The sequence below is a fragment of the Emydura macquarii genome, unplaced genomic scaffold, assembly GCF_026122565.2.
Source record: "Emydura macquarii macquarii isolate MOO-44397 ecotype Brisbane River unplaced genomic scaffold, CSIRO-AGI_Emac_v2 contig_1551, whole genome shotgun sequence".
NCBI lineage: Eukaryota > Metazoa > Chordata > Testudines > Chelidae > Emydura > Emydura macquarii.
Window position 1 is genome coordinate 6,214,860 of NW_027131688.1, and position 18,816 is coordinate 6,233,675.

An 18,816-nucleotide genomic window follows, 5' to 3' on the forward strand; every position below is an offset into this window, starting at 1 on the left:
ACTTCCACGAAGAGCCCCTGCACTCTGCAGACAGAGAGCAAGGAATATGCATAACAGATTTTCTGAAAACTACAGAGAGTGTGTCTTACATTGAATGCACAGGCGTCACTCAAGTTCAATTACTACATTGTGTTACCATCCGCCACCCAGTTATTGTGACAACAGCCTGCATGGAAACCCTCTAGTTTCGGCAGCGCCCTTGTTTTGCTGCACACACGCACTTCACTCTTTCTGGTGCATTAGTTTAGCTTGTGCTGACCCAGACTTACAATCTTAAGTCATAATACATTTTTCAATATTATTTCTCCAAAGGGTAGTGGGGGGCTGTGCTCTAGCTGAGAAATGTTGTGACCCGTCAGTCTGGGAAGTGCTAGACTTAGTGAAAGCCTGAAGAGTGTGCAAAAAAACCAAAAAAAGGGGATTGTTATTAATAGCTGATTGTTTTAAGGAAGGTTGTCGTGGGAACCTCTTGCTCAAATCACCCCATAGTTGGACCCCCAGCCCTATTCCACCATCACAGGAGGCACAGCAAAGCCCAAGACAATCCAACCCAGGATGTGGACTTTAGAACGGATTATGCTGTTTACACAGAAAGCAACTCCACCTTTGCCATGGCAGAGGTGCGGCTCTGTTATCGCTCTGTGCGGGGGGTGGGGGCAGTCTGGCCCCGTGGGTGAGGTCATTCATAGTGGGTATCGGAGCAGCTCCTCTTGATGAGCAAGACCCGGTTTGAATTTACACAGAGCGCGTCTTCAGCTCGGAGCAGCGCACCGCGGTGTCAGCGTGTCTCTCTCAGCCCCAGCAGTCGGTGCGATCACCCCAGCCCCCCTGCGCGCCCCGTGTCTGTCTGGTCACCGATATCTGCCCCGGGCAGAGTGACCGAGCAGGACGGGGCAGGCGGACTGGGAAGCAGGCAGGGGCGGGCTCGCACAGCAGAGCGGCGGCCCTCCCCCGCTTGTCGCCCGCCCTGTGTGTGTGTTGGTGTGTAGTGGTGTTGTGTGTTGTGGTGTTGTGGTGTGTTGTGGTGACAGCGGCGGGCCCAGCCCGGCTCCAGACACTGACCTGCCCGCACCGCTACGCGCTCCCCGGCTCCCGACTCTCGCCAGTGCCGGCGGCCGAACCGCGGCTCCCCACTCGGCCCGCCGCGGGCAGAGGCTGTGCGGGGTCCGTCCGTCCGTCCGTCCCTTCCCCGCGGCCCCGAGCCCGGTACGTGCTGGGCGTTGACACAGTGACACGGCTCCGGCCGGCTCCCGCAGGGTCCCCCCCGGCCGCCCCCGGTCTCCTCACACCGCATGACCCGCCCCTCGGGCTCGCCGCCGAGCTCAGTCATCGCCCGCCGGAGGGAGCCTTAGTAGCCGAGCTCCGCCCCTCAGGCCGGGGACCGGAAGTGGGTGCCGGAAGGGGCGGGGCGGAGCGAGTGACAGCGACGTTCGCCAATGGGGCGGGCCCGCGTGCGGCGGGCGTCCTATGGGGTCCGGGGACGTGTCCCGGGCTGGGGGCGGGGCGCGGCCCGGACGTCGGGCGGCCGCTGGGGTGACAGTTGGTGTCGGCTCGGCCCGGCTCGCGCTCGGGCTCTTCTTCCCTCAGCGCCGGGCCGCCCGCGAGGGGCCGCCGTCGTCGCCAGAGCCATGCGCGCGCCGCGGGCCGGGCGCCCTCGCGCTCCGCGGCGCTGATGCCGGAGGGGCGGCGGCCGCGGGCGTCTCCTCCCCTTTCCGGGCTCGGTCGTGCCGCCGCCTGGGGCGAGCGGGGAGCGCCGCGCCCGCCATGAGCTAGGGGCGGGGCCGAGCGGCAGGCCCCCCGCTTCCGCCCTGCCGGCGCCGGCCGCCCCGGGAAGGGACCATGCGGCTCCGCATCTACAAGCGCAAGGTGCTGCTGCTGGCGCTGCTGCTGGCCGCCTGCGGCCTGGTGCTCTGGGGCAGCCACGGCCGCCCGCGCAAACCTCCGCCCGCGCGGGACCCCGCCGAGCCGCGCACCGCCAGCCGGGCGGCCGAGCTGGCCTCCACCGCCAGCCGCCGGGCCGCCAACGCCTCGGCCCCGCCGCCGCCGCTGCAGCCCCAGGCCGGGCCGGACAACCGGACGCTGAGCTACCGCTCGCTCTTCTACCAGCTCAACTTCGACCAGCCCGTGCGCAACCTGGCGCGCTTCCCCCGCCGGCCGCCCGGCGAGCTGGTGCTGGTGGTGCAGGTGCACGAGCGGGCCGAGCACCTGCGGCTGCTGCTGGACTCGCTGCGCCGGGCGGCCGGCGTGGAGCAGGCGCTGCTGGTGCTGAGCCACGACCTGTGGTCGGAGGAGCTGAACCGGCTGGCCGAGCAGGTGGACTTCTGCCAGGTGCTGCAGATCTTCTTCCCCTTCAGCAGCCAGCTCTACCCCCGCGAGTTCCCGGGCCACGACCCCCGCGACTGCCCCCGCGACATCGACAAGAAGGCGGCGCTGCGCCTGGGCTGCATCAACGCCGAGTACCCGGACTCCTTCGGCCACTACCGCGAGGCCAAGTTCTCCCAGACCAAGCACCACTGGTGGTGGAAGCTGCACTTCGTCTGGGAGCGGCTCCGGGCGCTGCGGGAGCACACCGGGCTGGTGCTCTTCCTGGAAGAGGATCACTACCTGGCCCCCGACTTCTACCACGTCCTCAAGCAGCTCTGGGCGCTAAAGCAGCAGGAGTGCCCGGACTGCCAGGTCCTCTCCCTGGGCAGCTACAACGTCGTGCGGGGCGGCTTCTCGGGCAGAGCCGACAAGGTGGAGATGAAGACGTGGAAATCCACCGAGCACAACATGGGCATGGCCTTCAGCAGAGACACGTACCAGCAACTGATCAAGTGCACAGATGCCTTCTGCACCTACGATGATTACAACTGGGACTGGACGCTGCAGCACTTGACTATCTCTTGTCTTCCAAAGTTCTGGAAAGTGCTAGTACCCGAAATCCCCAGGGTTTTTCATACAGGGGATTGTGGCATGCACCACAGGAAACCCTGCAGACCATCCACCCACAGTGCCAAAATCGACTCGCTCTTAAACAACAACCAACAGTACCTGTTTCCTGAAACAATGAGCATCAGTAAAAGGTACTCCATGGCACCTCTGTCCCCCCATGTGAAAAATGGAGGGTGGGGAGATATTAGAGACCATGAACTCTGTAAAAGTTATCCCAAACTGCAGTGAAAATCAACCCGCATAACAGCCTTTCTCTTTTGAATTATTCCATGCTGTCTTATGGACGAACAGGTGTATACAAGGGTTTCTGGATTGGTTTCTGCTTTAATATGAATAAATATTCTTGTAAAAGGTGTCCAAAATAGTAATCTTTCATGTTTCCCAGTTAAATTTTTTAAATGGGACAGGCTCTATTGCTGGGATCAGATGTAAAACAAAATTTAAGCCCAGATCCAGGAAGTGTCCATTATTTTGTGTTTACTGAAAAGGATAAACATTAAAATGCATCTTAAATTACATTATAGGGCTTTTCACTTTCAGAACCTCTTAAACTCTGTGTAAAATACATTTTGAAATGAGCAACTCCATGACATTCAGTGTACTGCCATGAGAATAGTAAGGGTTGGGTGGAATAAGCTTGAGTCAACTCTAGCTGGTTCTCCAACAGCCCTGTACTGCTTTAAATAATGTTCTTGTTGATTTCTCATTCTCAGTGACTAAGTAAAATCATTCAGCATTCCACAGTCTTGTACTATTTTATTAGGCTTGCTTGAGATTTGGTGCATATCTGCAAGAGCATTCTATTTTATTTGCTATGTATTTGATTATATGAAGAGGTACAAATCATTGCATTCACTTTAATGTAGAAATATACAATTTTTTTTAGTTCTGCCGAAATAAAATTCACATTTGTAATACCATGGAAGTCCTTGATTCTGCAAAACTATTAGTTTGGTTTAAATCTTTCTTGCTATGACAAAATTCAGTTTTTCTCATACAAAGAGGGTTTAAAACACATCCAATGCCATTATTACCCATTCAAAGAGTGTACATGTAACTTCATTAAAAATGCAGTAATTGAGTTAAAATAGAGAAACATAATATTACCTCCTTTGGAAGAAAGTATTCCGAACATTTAGCCTTCAAATTAGTCAGCCATGTAACAAAAAACAAACATACTGTTGTCTAATGGAAACAGATGCTGAATTGGAGCTGAAAGCTAGAAACAATTCAAAACAATGCCATTTGTTAAAGTGAAACATTTATTTATTAGCCTATTCTCACTAGTGATCCATTTGTTTTAATGTCACTTAACATTGAAGCATAACAAACATCAATACTAGTTGAAGTTTTGTGGAATAAGCTTTGAATAGATTTCACTGAACAGACAAAGTACAGAGGAGGAACATATGTTACAGCTGGCTGGATAAACATCAGTTAATGCACATAACCCATACAAACGAAACTTGAAAAAATTGGGTGACAAGTCAGTCTAAATGTACTTTCAGGTAGCTGGATGACTTAGACGCATTAATAAAAATGTAGTAATTGGGTAAATGTTAATACATCTGTTACATTAAGGCTGAAGAAAACTGCTCCATTTGTATCAGGATAATAGCGGGTCTGTTGGGCCTATTTAAAAATAATTATTGCTCGGTGAAACTGCTTAACTTGCTTGCTGATAGATAATACGTAACTTTCAACAAAACTTTATGCCTTTTCTCTCCTACTTTATGGGATGTGAATAAATTGCTTAAGTGTATTCACAGGAGAGGAAACAACTTTTATGAAGCCATCTCAATATGTGGATGTTAATTACTTTGTTTCTAAAATAGAATGTGTGCCAACAAATTGTTTTCTTGGGTAATTTAAGTGTCATTTTAGAGTTGAGCAAAGTGAATGAGATGTGGTAATAACTTTTATTGGACCAACTTGCTGTTGGTGAGAGACACAAGCTTGTCTGGTCTGACTTGAAGAGCTCTCTGTAAACTCAAAAGCTTGTCTCTCTCACCAACAGGAAGTTAGTCCAATAAGAGTTATTACTTTAGTCACCTTGGATCTCTAATATCCTGGGACCAATACAGCATATACATTTTAGAGTTGTCACAAACAATAAAATTCAGTACTTGCTATGTTAAGTATATGCAGCCACAAGAAGTACTTGTGCTTGGCACGGCCATGTAAGCAACTCTAATCTCATGGTAGATTTGAATTGTAAATTGAATTTAACCTAATTTTGTTCAGAAGTACCTTTTTTCCAGCAAGTACAACAATTAGTTTATAAAGAAACAGTTCTTTTGAAGGTGACAAAAGGGATCTGTAAGTTTGATATCAAAGCTTAGAAAGTGTTCTTGTTTATTGCTTTTCTACTGCCATGCAATCCAACATGCAGCATACTTAAACATAGGAAATGTATTTTGAGTGGTAGAATAATTTAGACAAATTGACTCCATCCTAAAATGTAAATATGTTTAGGACTATACATGCATAAATGCAGAGATGTTGGGAAATGAAGGTTTTTATATCAAAGAAACAAATTAGTTAAACATGGTTTTACTGGTGTATTTAGATACTGCATATCTGAAGGAAAATAGTAGGATAAGATAGCAGTATAAATATATTTATTTTAAGGAGGCTACTTAAAAAGTGGGCTTCTCCAGGGAATGAAAAATTCTGTTTGCCAAAAATCAATCCAACAGTCTAACCATATAATCATCACAAAATGAGGATTCGTAAATATTTATTTCAAATGATGGGTGGTGTTTGTCATTAAGTTGTACAAAGACAGCAGTTCTGGAGAGAGAGGTATTAAAAAAAACACACAGTACAACACAAATGTATATATAACTTCAATGCATTAGAGAAATTATTCAACTAATCAAGATCTGAGTCAAAGTTCTTGAAGGGAAACTAACCCATTGTTACTGTTCATACGTTTTAATTTCAACTCAAATGAACATTTTGTTTGAAAATATTTATTTTAAACAAAGTTCAAAGCTTGTAAAAATCAAAATTAAAGTAGTGTGTATATTTAAAATAAGTTGATTTGTAAACAAAACAAATCATTTACAGAAGGTGTCAGACTCAAATTCAGACCTAAATAAACCATTGCATGGAAAACAGAGATGTCAAAAGAAAAGAAGCCTGAAGTGCAGATAAACTGACTATTACAATTAAAATCCAACTGACCTAACTTAATCCAGCTCATACAACAAAGAATTTTGAAAAATTAATGCACAGTGCGTTGTGTGGTCTCTAACAATTTGCATACTTCCATCTTGCAAATTAATTTCCTTTAAAATGGGAGAAACTGCTCTATAGTTCAAACTATGTTGGTTCTTGTCTGCTGGCTTTGAAGATATGACCTCTTCATCCCCTGTTGTTTTTGCCTGCTCTTCCAAATGAACTATTTCTTGCTTTTCACAATCTGAGGACGTGGCACTTTTGCCTGTTGTGAAAGCAAGTTCTAACTGGGGATCACTTATCTGAGATTTCCCAGAAGTTGCTAAACTAGTGTCAACAGGTTCAAGCTGCAAACAATGGCCTGAAATACATTCTATTGTTTTAGCAGTAGTAAAAGATCCAGAAGTCATGTCAGTTTCCGTACCATGCTCTCCAACTGTATCAGCTGCAGTATGGTTAGCTTCTATATTTGTTTTGAAGTGGTTTCCATTTTCTTTTTCAACTTGATCTCTTCCTGAATTGTTAACTGTTTGTTCTTTTTCACCAAGTTCACAATGTGTAACCTCCAGTAACTGTTGAGAAAAAACAGGAAATTAATTGTTCTTTGATACCCTAACACTTAAGGGTGACTGAACATACAAAAATGCTGTCAAAGGCATGCCTAAACACTGAATAACTCAGAATGCATTTATTTCTCTAAGATCTGCAATCTGTTAGTCTGTGCTTACAGAAAGCTAAATCATAACGGCTCAGTGTTTCCCAATACTGTAATCAAAATGCATGTGGGAATGGATTACACAGAGGTTGTTTGCTACCACAAGGTTTTACTCAGTTTTGGAAAGAGTTGCTGGACAGCTTCCACTTGGTCATGATGTACAACAGTTTATAGTGGAAGAAAGAACAAATGATCACACGTGGGTTATACGCAGCCTTGCATTTCCCTCAAATCCATGGCTGCAAAATTGACCCCAGAATATAAACTTTCATTTGAGGAAATGTTTCTAGTCCAGAGGGTTGTGAAAATTATGTCCCTGGCAGTTGTGAAAAGTCTAACTAATGCAGTGTTGTCTTCTTGAGTGTGCATAAAACAACGTCAGAGAACTGCTCCTGTACATCTCACTTGAGAGAACTCTGAAACTGCAGGACGATTTGAATCTCCTAGATCAACATTCACTTTTTTGCTGTTGGTTATTTCAGCAGAAGCTTTTATATAATGTATTCATTGTTAGCGAATAGAAAGGGTGGGGCTGGCTGCAACAGAGTTGGCTCAGTGTTGTCAAAGGAAGTGCCTAGCCCTGGGAACTAGCAATTTCAAGATTTGTCAGCCTTCCAAACCTACCCTGTTCTATTCCCTGTACCCCAAATGAGTTACTGTCACTCTGTCAACAAGAAACGATGTATTTCTTTACCAGTGACGAAAGCTTCACCCACCTCTTGCATACCAAAACCCCAAACTTCCTGCCCTCTCCCCCCCACCCCACATTTCCTGGGTGCCAAAAGCCAAATCTGTTTAACCAGTGTCCAAAATCTCCAGCTTTCCTCCAAAGACTTCTACAATGTAACTCATGGATTAGAAATGCAGTTATATATTAGAACTTCACAACTCTGCAGCATGCTGAAAACTAAGGGTGATGTAAAATTGAAAAAAATATAAAACCAAATTGTTGAAATTAATAGCAAGTTTAGGGATTACTGCAGTGACTATTTATTTAACTAGAACCTTGTTATTGACATTACAAATGTCAATGCACCATGTAAATCAATATCACTAATCAGGGAGCCTTGCCACACAATTTAGGCCCGCCGCACTACTGTAGAGTACCTGCATCTATGGCTAGATTCAAACAAAACAAAGTGCAAAAGGCTATATATCTTCTTGTGATATGTGCACATAACAAAACATGCATCTTAAACTATGACTACATATTGAATAAATTACAAAAATGAGGGACAAAATAATATTTAACATAGCTAACTCAGAGATGCAAATATATGTAAATACAAATGAGGCGACAACACAGTGTGGTACAAAGTGAAATTTGGAAAAATTCTTAGTCTAATAAATAGTTTAAGCATAATTGACTGAAAGAAGAGTCGAGTGAAAGAATAGTGGAGCAACTAGCCCTGAAGTTCTTTACTCAGTTACTTTAGCATCAAAGTCAAAATTCCACTTCTGAACTTTGTTTTTTTTTCTTAGCATTGAAGTGTTGGCTAGAGCTGCAATATACAGCTGTAGATGGAACCTAGACACTGTCAACTTAAAATATGTATTTCAAAAAGTTTTAAGTGATGCTATGGCTGCCCAAATCACCATCGGTTTTTGTGGGTTTATGATCACATTTTCCTATCTTTAAAATGTTGTGCTCTTGTCTGTTACACTGGAAAATTCATACAAACAAGAGGGGAAATGTTCACTAGAGATGGGAAAGAGTGAAAGTTACTACGCCAAAATTAAGCTGAAAAAGCAGAAAGTTTTCCAAATTTTTTCAATTATTGTAAAGAGCTAAGACGTAATTACAATTTTTTGGTTTATAAATGTGGCTATATCTCTGTGTAATTTAGATACTGAAGAGGGGAGAAAGGATAGTCTTATGGTTAAGGCAGGACAGTAGAAGCCAGGAGAATTCGATTTCCTGTTCCTGACACTGCCTCATGTTTCCTGTATGACTTCTGGCAAGTTACTTAACCTCTGTGCCGCTGTTTCATATTTGGTAAAATGGAGATACTTAAGTTTACTATGCCCCTCAGGTAGGCTGCATTATATGTCCTTTGAACCGATGAGAAAACTGAGGAAGAAGAGTCCGTTAGTTGACACCACATGAATGGCAGTGCTGGGATTAGAATTCACGAAGTCCTACCTCCCATGACTCCATGTTAATCCTCTAGATCGCATTGCTTTTCCGTATACGAGAACACTCTATTCACACACAAGCATGCCCTAAATGACGGGGAAACCTCAGCAGATTCAAAGGCTTGGTTTAGGTCACAAATAGAAAAAGGTTGGATTGTTATCCAGACCAACTTTTCAAACAGTTCCACTTCTCCGTTACGCTGCGACCTCTCCCTGCTCATCCCAGCATAGCCCATCCTTCTCCTCAGTGCAATCCACAAAATTACAAGATTTCTGTCCTCCAGCTCTCCCTAAGGCTCCCTTGTCTATGACCTCCACATTCCAAAGTACAAATTTTGGGTACTGTGGGGCTTCTGTCTCCAGCTGCATCTGAAAGCATGAAAGATTTTAATTCAGAGGTACCTGACCCCCCCAATGCAGTATGCTACATCCACAGGGCTCCTAAACCTTAGTCAAACTTGTGTATATGGAGGATCATGGATTCTTCATTTATTCATATTGATCACAACCTTAAAGAAAAGTTGGAAAGTCTGAAAAGTTCTATTCCAACTAACTCTCTACCTCTGGTATGTCTGGAGAGTGTAGACACCAGCACAGTTAAGTGGTTGTGAACTGGAAGCACTATCATCGGGTATGTCTACACCACTGCGGAGTGAAGTCTATTTAATTTAAATCAACCTTCACTCGCCGAGCTGCAGAATTCAAATGAGCATGGTCACGCCATGCTCGTTGCATTGGGGGATTGCATCCTCACCATCCACGCTTAAGTCAGCAATCAAAGCAGTGCACCATGGGTAGCTATCCCACAGTGCAACTACCCGCAGGGGCATTTGGGAAGGGCTTCCCTCCCCCTTCTCTTCTTGTCCCAGTCCAAATAAACAGACGATCGTCTTTTCGCGTCATTTTTTCAAACCCTTTGCTCTCTGCCGTGCACACGCCATTGCTTGAGAGGAATGGAGCCTACTCAGCTCTAAACTATTATGAGCATCACAAACACCTCACGACTCATTCTGCAGTATTTTCAGGGGCGAGACAGGAGCCGCAGTGCTGAAAATTGCAATGTTACTGAAGCCGCCTTGCTACAAGCCACAGAATGAAACAATTCCCGTTTGCTGCAGGCTGTCCCGCACCATCTGCAGCAGATGGAGCGCCGCTTCTGGTTCCAGGAAACAAGCAGTGACTGGTGGGATCACATAGTTACGAAGGTGTGGGATGATGAGCAGTGGCTGCAGAACTTTTGTATGCGAAAGGCCACTTTCTTGGAACTTTGCGGAGAACTCTCCCCAGACCTGAAATGCATGAATACTTGCTTGAGACCTGCTCTGACAGTAGAAAAGAGAGTGGCCATCGCTTTGTGGAAGCTAGCAACGCCAGACTACTACCAGTCAGTTGGGAATCAATTCAGAGTCAATAAATCCACCGTGGGAGCAGCTGTGATACAAGTGTGCCGTGCCATTAATAGACTTCTGCTAAGAAGGGTAGTGAATTTGGGAAACAAGGAGAACATAGTGAAAGGTTTTTCCACAATGGGGTTTCCTAACTGTGGGGGGAACTGTGGCACACACATCCCTATCTTAGCACTGGACCACCTTGCCAAACACTACATAAATCGAAAGGGATACTTCTCAATGGTGTTGCAGGCCCTTGTGGATCACAAGGGATGCTTCACCAACATCAGTGTGGAGTGGTCTGAAAAGGTGCATGACATGCGCCTCTTTAGGAACCTAGGTCTGTTCAAAAAGATGCAGGCAGGCACTTTCTTCCCTGACCAAAATATAAATATTGGCAATGTTGAAATGCCAATAGTGATCCTGCCTATCCCTTGGTCCCCTGGCTAATGAAGCCCTTCACCGGGCACCTGGACAGCGAGAAGGAGCATTTCAATAATAGGCTCAGCATGTGCAGAATGGTGGTGGAATGTGCATTTGGACATTTAAAAGCACGCTGGCGCAGTTCACTTACTAGGTTAGACCTCAGTGAAAGAAACATCCCAATAGTTATCTCTGCTTGCTGTGTGCTCCATAGAAGTTCCTGTTGGGTTGGGTTGTGGAGATAGATAGGCTGGCTGCCAAATTTGAGCAGCTGCAATACTGAGAGCCAATCGTGGAGCGCTGCGCCTCAGGGAAGCATTGAAAAACCACTTTTGCAACGAGACACAACAGTAATGTGCACCGCTTATCTGTGTTGTGCTTTGCATCCCCTATCCATCCCCCACCAATACAGTTTTCCCTGTCCCTCACTTTATTCCCTTCTTATCAATAAACAAACTGTAATGAATTGTAAAGCAGTACTATTTTATTCATCTTTCTCAGGCGGGAAAAGGAAGATAACATTCTGCATGCATAGTCTGGGCGCTGAGAGGGATACAGAGCCCAGTTTGGCTGTGCACACAAGAAAGAATCATACATTCCCACTCCTTAAAGGGGCAATCAATCACTTTTTTTCTGCTCCCCTCAACCGGCAACAAGAGGAGCATGTACTGCACCCTGCTCAGCCTCCTCCTAGACCGTTTGGGGGTGGGGACTAGGAAAGAATGCGTTAGCTGAGTTTTGCAGGGGCTGCAGAGGGAGTCTCTCCTGCCGCTGAGCTTCCTGAAGCTCAACCAGACACCTCAACATATCTGACTGATCACGCATTATACGCAGCATCTCATCTTGTGTTGAACGCTCATACTCCTGTTGTCCATGTCCAGTTTGTCTGATAATGAAATCCTCCATGCTCTTAGCGCTGTCTCAGCAGCCACAGAGGCGTTCATGATCTCATTGAACATGTCATCCCAAGTTGTTTTTTTTCGCCGCCTTATCTGCGACAGGTGCTCTCTGCAGGAGTATAAGACAGTATGTTGAAAGCCACGTTGTCCACTGTAAGGGAAGCAAAGCAGAAAGTACCCATTGTTAACTCGTCCCATGGACAAAAAGCAATGTTACAATGTAAAAATAACTCCCCTGAACATTCCCAAGAGAAGGCTAGAACCGCATACCATTCTCTAACTATTGCAGGGGCCGGAGTGCGATTCCAGCCATGATAAGTAAGGGGCTAGTGCATTTATTTTAGGGAAATCCCTGGTGCACATGCTGCACAAGTCCATGCTTCTCAGAGCAGCATGGATTTTGGGCTCCCCTTGTCCTCTGTAAATCAGGCTTTTAAGAGTTGGCAGAAAGGGTGTGGGGTGGGTAGGGGTTAACTGTCTCTGGAGGAAAAAAAAACGGGTATCTGTTTACAGATTCCCGAGACCCAGAGCAATAACATCCTGCTTAGGGACTTGCAGTGTGCTGAACCAAGAAACCATCCCCAGCTGCGGAATAACACACACCTTAAAAAAACTGTCTTGGGCAGGTAATGTAAATGTGTGCCATCTTCCCTAGGTAACCATGAGTGATATCAGTCTGCTGAGGGTCACACACAGGCAAAAAGGGAGGATTTGCTGCAAGCATGTGGCTACAGGCCTGGCCCTTATGCGGCTATTCTGTGTTCCATGATGATGCCTGGACAATTAATACAGAGTTGCAAGGGTAAGTGTCCTATTGTGGTGGAAGAAATAAGGCTGCCGTCCCAAGAAACCTTCTGCAAAGGATTGCAGAGTACCTACATGAAAGCTTCCTAGAGATATCCATGGGGTATTCTTGGAGCATCCCTGTGCACATAAATAATCTTTTCTGGGGTGAAACCAATGCTTAAGCACACCAACTACGAGGAAGCACAGCCTTACCACTACATACATCATTTTTTTCCTCTGGTACAAAATTCTGGACTGGGGATATATCCAAAGAAATGCAATTTGCAGGACATACTCACCAGACGTGCCTTCCCCAGCAACCTGGTCAGTCACGGTTTCCTGCGTCCAGCTGGGCTGCTCCTGTGTAGCAAACAGCTCCTGGCTTTCAGGGAGAAGGGATACGCCACTTGTTTGCACCCTGTTCTCATCATCCTCATCTACAGACTCGTCTTCATTCATCCTGGCCTCAGATTCCCCCGAGGTATCTACACTGTGTGGTGGCATAGTGGTTGTGTTTCCGCCAAGAATCGCATGCAGCTCTTTATAAAAGTGGCATCTTTAGGTGACGAACCAGAAAGACTGTTAGCTTCCCGAGTTTTCTGATATGCCTGCCTCAGCTCTGATCTTTACGCAGCACTGCTGTGCATCCCTGTAGTGCCCCTCCTCCAACATGCTGTGAGATATCTTCTCGTAGATATCCAAATTTCTTTTGCTGGCTTGGAGCTGAGCCAGAACAGACTTTTCGCCCCACAGACCGATGAGATCCAAGACCTCAGGTCGGCTCCAGGCTGGAGAATGCAGTCACCATGATCAGTTGTGCTGGCAGGCTCTCTCCATACTGACTTAACAGGAAATGGGAATTCAGAATTTCCTGGAGCTTGAGGGGAGGGGCTGTTTCCTGTTTACGTGATCACGGTGCAGCAGAGTGTGAATGTCCAGAGCGGTCACAACAAAGCATTATGGAATACCTCCCGGAGGCCAAAGACATTGATTTACATGGCGCTCTGCCTACACTGACGCTCATTCGACCATACAATTCGACTTCAGTGCTATCCCACTTGTGGAGGTGGTTTTATTAAGTCGAATTTTACCATGAGTTAGGTCAGCAGAACTGACATACCAGTGGAGAGGCATACTTTATGTGGTCGACGGAAGCCACATTCCGCCAACCCACATTGTCAGTGTACACCAGACCTATGACTGGTCACACAGATACAGTGTATCTGTATCCCTTGAATTCTATTGAGATGTAAATCTGTGACTATTTTTGTTCTAATATGAATGAGGGATTGAATATATAGGTATTTATGCATGAGACAACACAATGTTTCAGTGGCATCCCAATAAAACTGTTGCCAAGCCAGAACTGTATGTAGTTCCACTTCACCATTCAAGTTAAACGGAGCTTAAAGTAAATCGGCCATTCCAAAAACTGATGTAAAAATCATTTCCTATACATTCTTTTCAATAGTATCCAAACAAAGCAGGAATGACTCCATTTGAGGGAGGTTTCACATATTCTTATTAAACTACAGAAGTGCCATAAAACAATCAGCAGTCAATCCAATGTACTACTGTTAAACAGATCTTTACCTTTAATCTGATTTGACTTTTGTCCTCAGTAACATCAAGTACTTCAATTAATGGTTGGCTTTCCAATGTCGACTGTTTGAGGAATGAAGGGCACAAGACATTGTCCAGAAATTCATCAACATTTTCTTCACTGACAAACAACCTTTCCTAAAGACAAAAAAAGAAGTTACACGTTTTTATGTTCTTTTCACATTATGTGCCAGTGTTTTTGGACCCAGCAACCCACTAAAATAAATAAATATATATATTATACACACACAAAATTCTGATTCTGAATATACAGCTGAGACACCCACACGGCCTGTGAAAACAATTTCTGTTTCTCTGGTTCAATACATTTTAAATGAGGCATTCAGAAGCAGAGAGATGAATATGAAGAAAACTGTTTAAATGATTTAAGTATAAAATATCTCTCTGCCTCACACAAAAGGTAATGGTTTAAAGCAGTGGTTCTCAACCCAGGGCCCAATCAGCACACAGCTGCAGCCCATGTGACTTCCTCAGGGCCATACAGGGAATGTGTGTGTGTTTGGATGCAGCTCACTTAACACAGAGAGCTGCATATACGGCACACAATGGTAAATAGGTTGAGAACTACTGGTTTAAAGGGATGTATGTTTTCTACATGTAATGTGTTTGATTCAAGTTTCCACTTGAGGAACCACAACAATAAAAAAAAAAAAAACAGTTACTAACCTTTCCATAACTATTGTTCTTCTAGATGTGTTGCTCATGTCCACTCCAATATAGGTATGTGCGTGCCACATACACCGTTGCCAGAAGCTTTTCCCTAGTGGTATCAGCCAGCTCAGCTCAGGTGCCCCCTGGAGTGGCACCCGCATGGCACAGTTTATAGGCAATTGCTGATCTGCCACCCCCTCGGTTCCTTTTTGCCGCAACTCCAACAGAGGGGTAGGTGAGTGGGTTTTGGAATGGACATGAGCAACACATCTTGAAGAACAATAGTTACAGAAAGGTTAGTAACCGTTTTTTTCTTCAAGTGCTCACATCCACTCCAATGTAGGGGATTCCCAAGCCATAAGTCAGGTGGTGGGATCAGTGTTCTGTTGCAACACTGACTGGAGGACCGCTTACCAAAGGCTGCATCATTTCTCGCTTGCTGCATAATTGCATAGTGCGTAGTAAACATATGGATGGATGACCAGGTCGCCGCTTTACAGATGTCCAGAATCAGGATCTGTGCTACAAAGGCGGTTGCCAAAGCTTGCAGGAGTGCGCTGTTAATCAAGGAGGCAGAATCATTGCCAGCTGTATGCAGGACAACTGTATGCAGGACACGATCCATGAGGAGTTTTTCTGAGTAGAGACTGAGTTACCTTTCATTCTGTCCACAACAGCCACAAAAAGTTAGGTGGTCTTTCACAAAAGTCTGGTCCTGTCTATGGAGAAGGCCAGTGCACATCTGACATCTAAAGAATGGAGCCTCTGCTCCTCTCTGATAGAGTGCGGCTTCAGATGGAACACCAGGAGAAATATGTCCTGGCTATTGTGAAAATGTGAGACCACCATAGGGAAGAAGGATGGATGTGGTCGAAGTTGCACCTTGTCCTTAAAAAAGACCGTGTATGGCGGTTCAGAGGTGAGGGCCCAAATCCCTGAGACTCTCCTGACCAAAGTAATGGCCATCAAGAGAACTACCTTCCATGATAGGTAGAGCAAGGACCATGTTGCCATTGGCTCAAACAGCGGTCCCTTAAACTTAGACAATGGTAGATTGAGGTCCCATGGCAGCAAAGGTTGGCATACCTGGGGGTACAGGTGCTCTAGCACTTTCAAAAATTGTGAGCAAACTGGAATCAAGAATACCGTGGGGCCATTCACAGCAGGTGGAAGGCTGAGATTACAGCCAGGTGAACCTGGGGCCTTCGTTCTTCAAATGGAGTAGATAGTCCAGAATGAGAGGCAATGGAGTCTCATTTGGGAAAGTCCTTTCCATGTTGACAATAGTGTGAACCTCTTTCACTTTGCCAGATATGCTGTTCTGGTTGATTGTTCTGGCTGTTCAGGAGAGTCGGTGCGCTCACCAAGCAGCCACACTCCACTTCACTCAGCCATCAAACCGTCAGATGGAGGGACATGAGGTTTGGATGGAGCAAGTGGCTGTGCTCGTGAGAAATCAGATCCAGGAGCAATGGAAGGCTGATTGGTTTGTCCATCAAGAGGTTCAGCAGCATTGTGAACCAGTGTTGGCACAGCCTCCCATTGCTCCCGGATCATGGCCATAATGGTGAGATGGTCCCCAAGTGTATGTTTCTGGTCCACCCGACATCTATTCCTACGGGACACAGACTCCGCGTGCAAATCAGAACCCGAAGACTCGCTCCTCGATGACCATGGGAGTGCTGTATTCCTCAGCGCTGTGCACTGGTGCCGCGATGGTGAGTGGTGGTGAGAGTATGGGTGATATTGTGGTGCAGAATGATGCCAAGAACCACAACCATGCCGAGATCGTGATCGGTGCCGTGACTGCAATCAGCACCGGGACCAAGACCTCGACTGCTATCACGGTGTCAAGCCCCTGGAAGCCTTGCAAGATGGGAGTTGGTGCCTCGCCATTATCATTGGCTTGCCCAGGACCAGGACTTGTCTCCATTTGGTGGGGTCCTGCGGTGCCTGAGCTGTCCCAACAGGCCATGGCCCAGAGGAGACGGAGGCGCTGGGAGGGTTAGCAAACTCCTCGCCACCTCATGTGCCTCTGGCGTTAATGAGGCTGCCAGGGTCAAGTCTCTTCTGTGGCTCACCCTTTATGGGGAATCCATGTGCACCTGACTCAACAGTTCCTTGCCTTGGGCCAGAGTCAACGATGTCAACTGGGAAATGACCGTCCATGAGTAGTCCAACATAGATCTCACTTGTTCTGTGGTCTTCGTCAGGAAGCGCCCCCAGTCTGACTTTTTTGTTTTCTTCCTGGGCACCAGCGATGGGGAGTGGTGCCATCCTGCTAGCGCTGATTTTCTCGGTGCCAGGAGGTAGTCAGTGCCAGACATCCCAGGCCATGTTGGGGCTCTCTGATTGAGGCTGGAATGCGCCTTACCGAGAAGGTACTCGGTGCCAAGTCTGGTTGCCGTTCCAAAGCAGGGTGAAGTGCTGCCTCCATTAGGAGAAATTTCAGTCTGATATCCCTCTCCTTCTTGGTCCTTGGTCTAAAGTTTTTGCAGATTCGGCACTTTGCCAGAAAGTATCCTTCACCAAGGCACTTCAGGCAACTGTTGTGCAGGTCACTCACTGATATCTTCTTCAGGCAAGTTGCACACTGCTTATATCCTTGGGACCAAGGCATGCCCCCAGCCCTGCGGGTTAACCCTGCAGGCTGGGAATTCTAACTACTTTATCTATCTAACTTGATCTAATCAACTATTAACACTCTAGTTACAATCTATTTACACAAAACAGCCACTAAGGAGAATCGCTTACGGAGCAAGGAGACAACAGTGTGCCAGCTACTGTCATGGACGGAAAGAAGGAACTGAAGGGGTAGCGGGGCAGCAGTTGCATATATACTGTGCCATAAGGCACCAATCCAGAGGGCACCAGAGCCGACCCAGCTGATATCACTAGGGAAAAGTTTCCAGCGACGGTGGACGCAGTGCATGCACACCTATACTGGAATGGACATGAGCAAGCATTCAAAGAAAAAATTGTTTCAGCTGCCCTCCCATCTCTTTTGATATTTATTTTTAAAAAAAGTTCTGGATCTGTGGAATTTCTTAATTTCCTTACCTTAGGAAAAATACAAACATTGATTAGACTGTAATTCCAGCTCATTTTAGTTATCAGACTTCAAGATTGGGCCTTCTGAAGTGGAGACTATGAAATATGTATGACAGTATCCATTTCAGATCTGTGTAACAAGCTTGTCTCTTTAGATATTCATTCAGGTATAAATAAATACCTGTGGAATGTAATGAAATGCAGTCTACAGTTAAATACTAAAATACTCCCAAGTATATTTTTAGGACTATTCATATGTGGTTCAGGTGCACTGTGAAACATATTGCTACTGGTCTTATGACTCAAACCAGCTGTGGTCCCAAAAATATACCCTGGAGTATCTTATTGTTTAAAGACAATAATATTTTCTAGATTTGTTCATTTGTTTCTTTTTATATTTAACAATAAATTCTTCCATTATGTAAAATAGTAGAAAAAGGTTAAACCCCCTTTTTCCAGGATTCTCAATTACTCTTGATTGTTTTAATATATGCACTTTTAAATCCCTCATTTCTTTTTACTCCCTTGTCTGATCAACCTAATAAAAACTAGAATATTGGGAAAGTCCGGCCACCAGGGAAGTCCTGTTGATATTAAATTTAATAAGGCAATTTTGAATATATTCAGCTTTCTAAAGTGTTCATCTAACTGCACCATTTTATCTGTGTCTGGGCTCTCAAAGATATAATTTTTATCTTTAAAAGAAGCTATAAGTGGGAGCATGAAACAGTTCTGTATTCATAGAACAATAAATGAAAATTTGGATATCATGTATATACTGCCAATTTACAAAATATTTAATTAAACCCATTTTAAGCCCAGAAGGTTTACAATCCAAGACACTATGCAGATAGCGGGACAGATAAGGGAGGGTGCAGAGAGATCATACATGAAGAGAATATAGTAGTGGCCTTGTTTACACTAGCAGCATCCACCACCAATAGTAGGAATGGTGATTGCACTTTTGTAGACAGGGCTTAGTCACGGATATCCCTGTCATGCTTCTGTAGTGTTGCTACTGGACACT

General features: G+C 45.6%; 2 protein-coding genes across 6 annotated transcripts in view; one reads left to right on the plus strand and one right to left on the minus strand.

Annotated features, from left to right (window-relative positions):
- The first annotated feature begins 1,482 nt into the window (after window positions 1–1,482).
- MGAT2 (alpha-1,6-mannosyl-glycoprotein 2-beta-N-acetylglucosaminyltransferase) lies at window positions 1,483–3,854 on the plus strand. Its single transcript, XM_067554728.1, has one exon. The coding sequence runs from the start codon at window positions 1,840–1,842 to the stop codon at window positions 3,160–3,162; it is 1,323 nt and encodes a 440-aa protein (XP_067410829.1). The 5' UTR covers window positions 1,483–1,839; the 3' UTR covers window positions 3,163–3,854.
- Window positions 3,855–3,978: 124 nt separating this feature from the next.
- Window positions 3,979–18,816, minus strand: part of DNAAF2 (dynein axonemal assembly factor 2) — a 35,133-nt gene continuing 20,295 nt past the window's right edge. Inside the window, exons 2-4 of one of the 5 annotated variants that reach the window (XM_067554722.1) lie at window positions 14,058–14,204; window positions 12,764–12,842; window positions 11,262–11,787 (exon numbers count right to left, since the gene is read on the minus strand). In XM_067554722.1, coding sequence (XP_067410823.1) covers window positions 11,768–11,787; window positions 12,764–12,842; window positions 14,058–14,204 — 246 coding nt within the window. In that variant the 3' untranslated portion in view covers window positions 11,262–11,767. Of the gene's footprint in view, window positions 6,690–11,261; window positions 11,788–12,763; window positions 13,021–14,057; window positions 14,205–18,816 lie in introns of those variants that run through there. The other 4 variants (XM_067554721.1, XM_067554723.1, XM_067554724.1 and 1 more) reach the window with 4 other exon arrangements.

What these genes read in the sequence shown, in the direction of transcription:
- MGAT2 (XM_067554728.1), top strand. Translation starts at nt 1,840, where the DNA reads ATGCGGCTCCGCATCTACAAGCGCAAGGTGCTGCTGCTGGCGCTGCTG.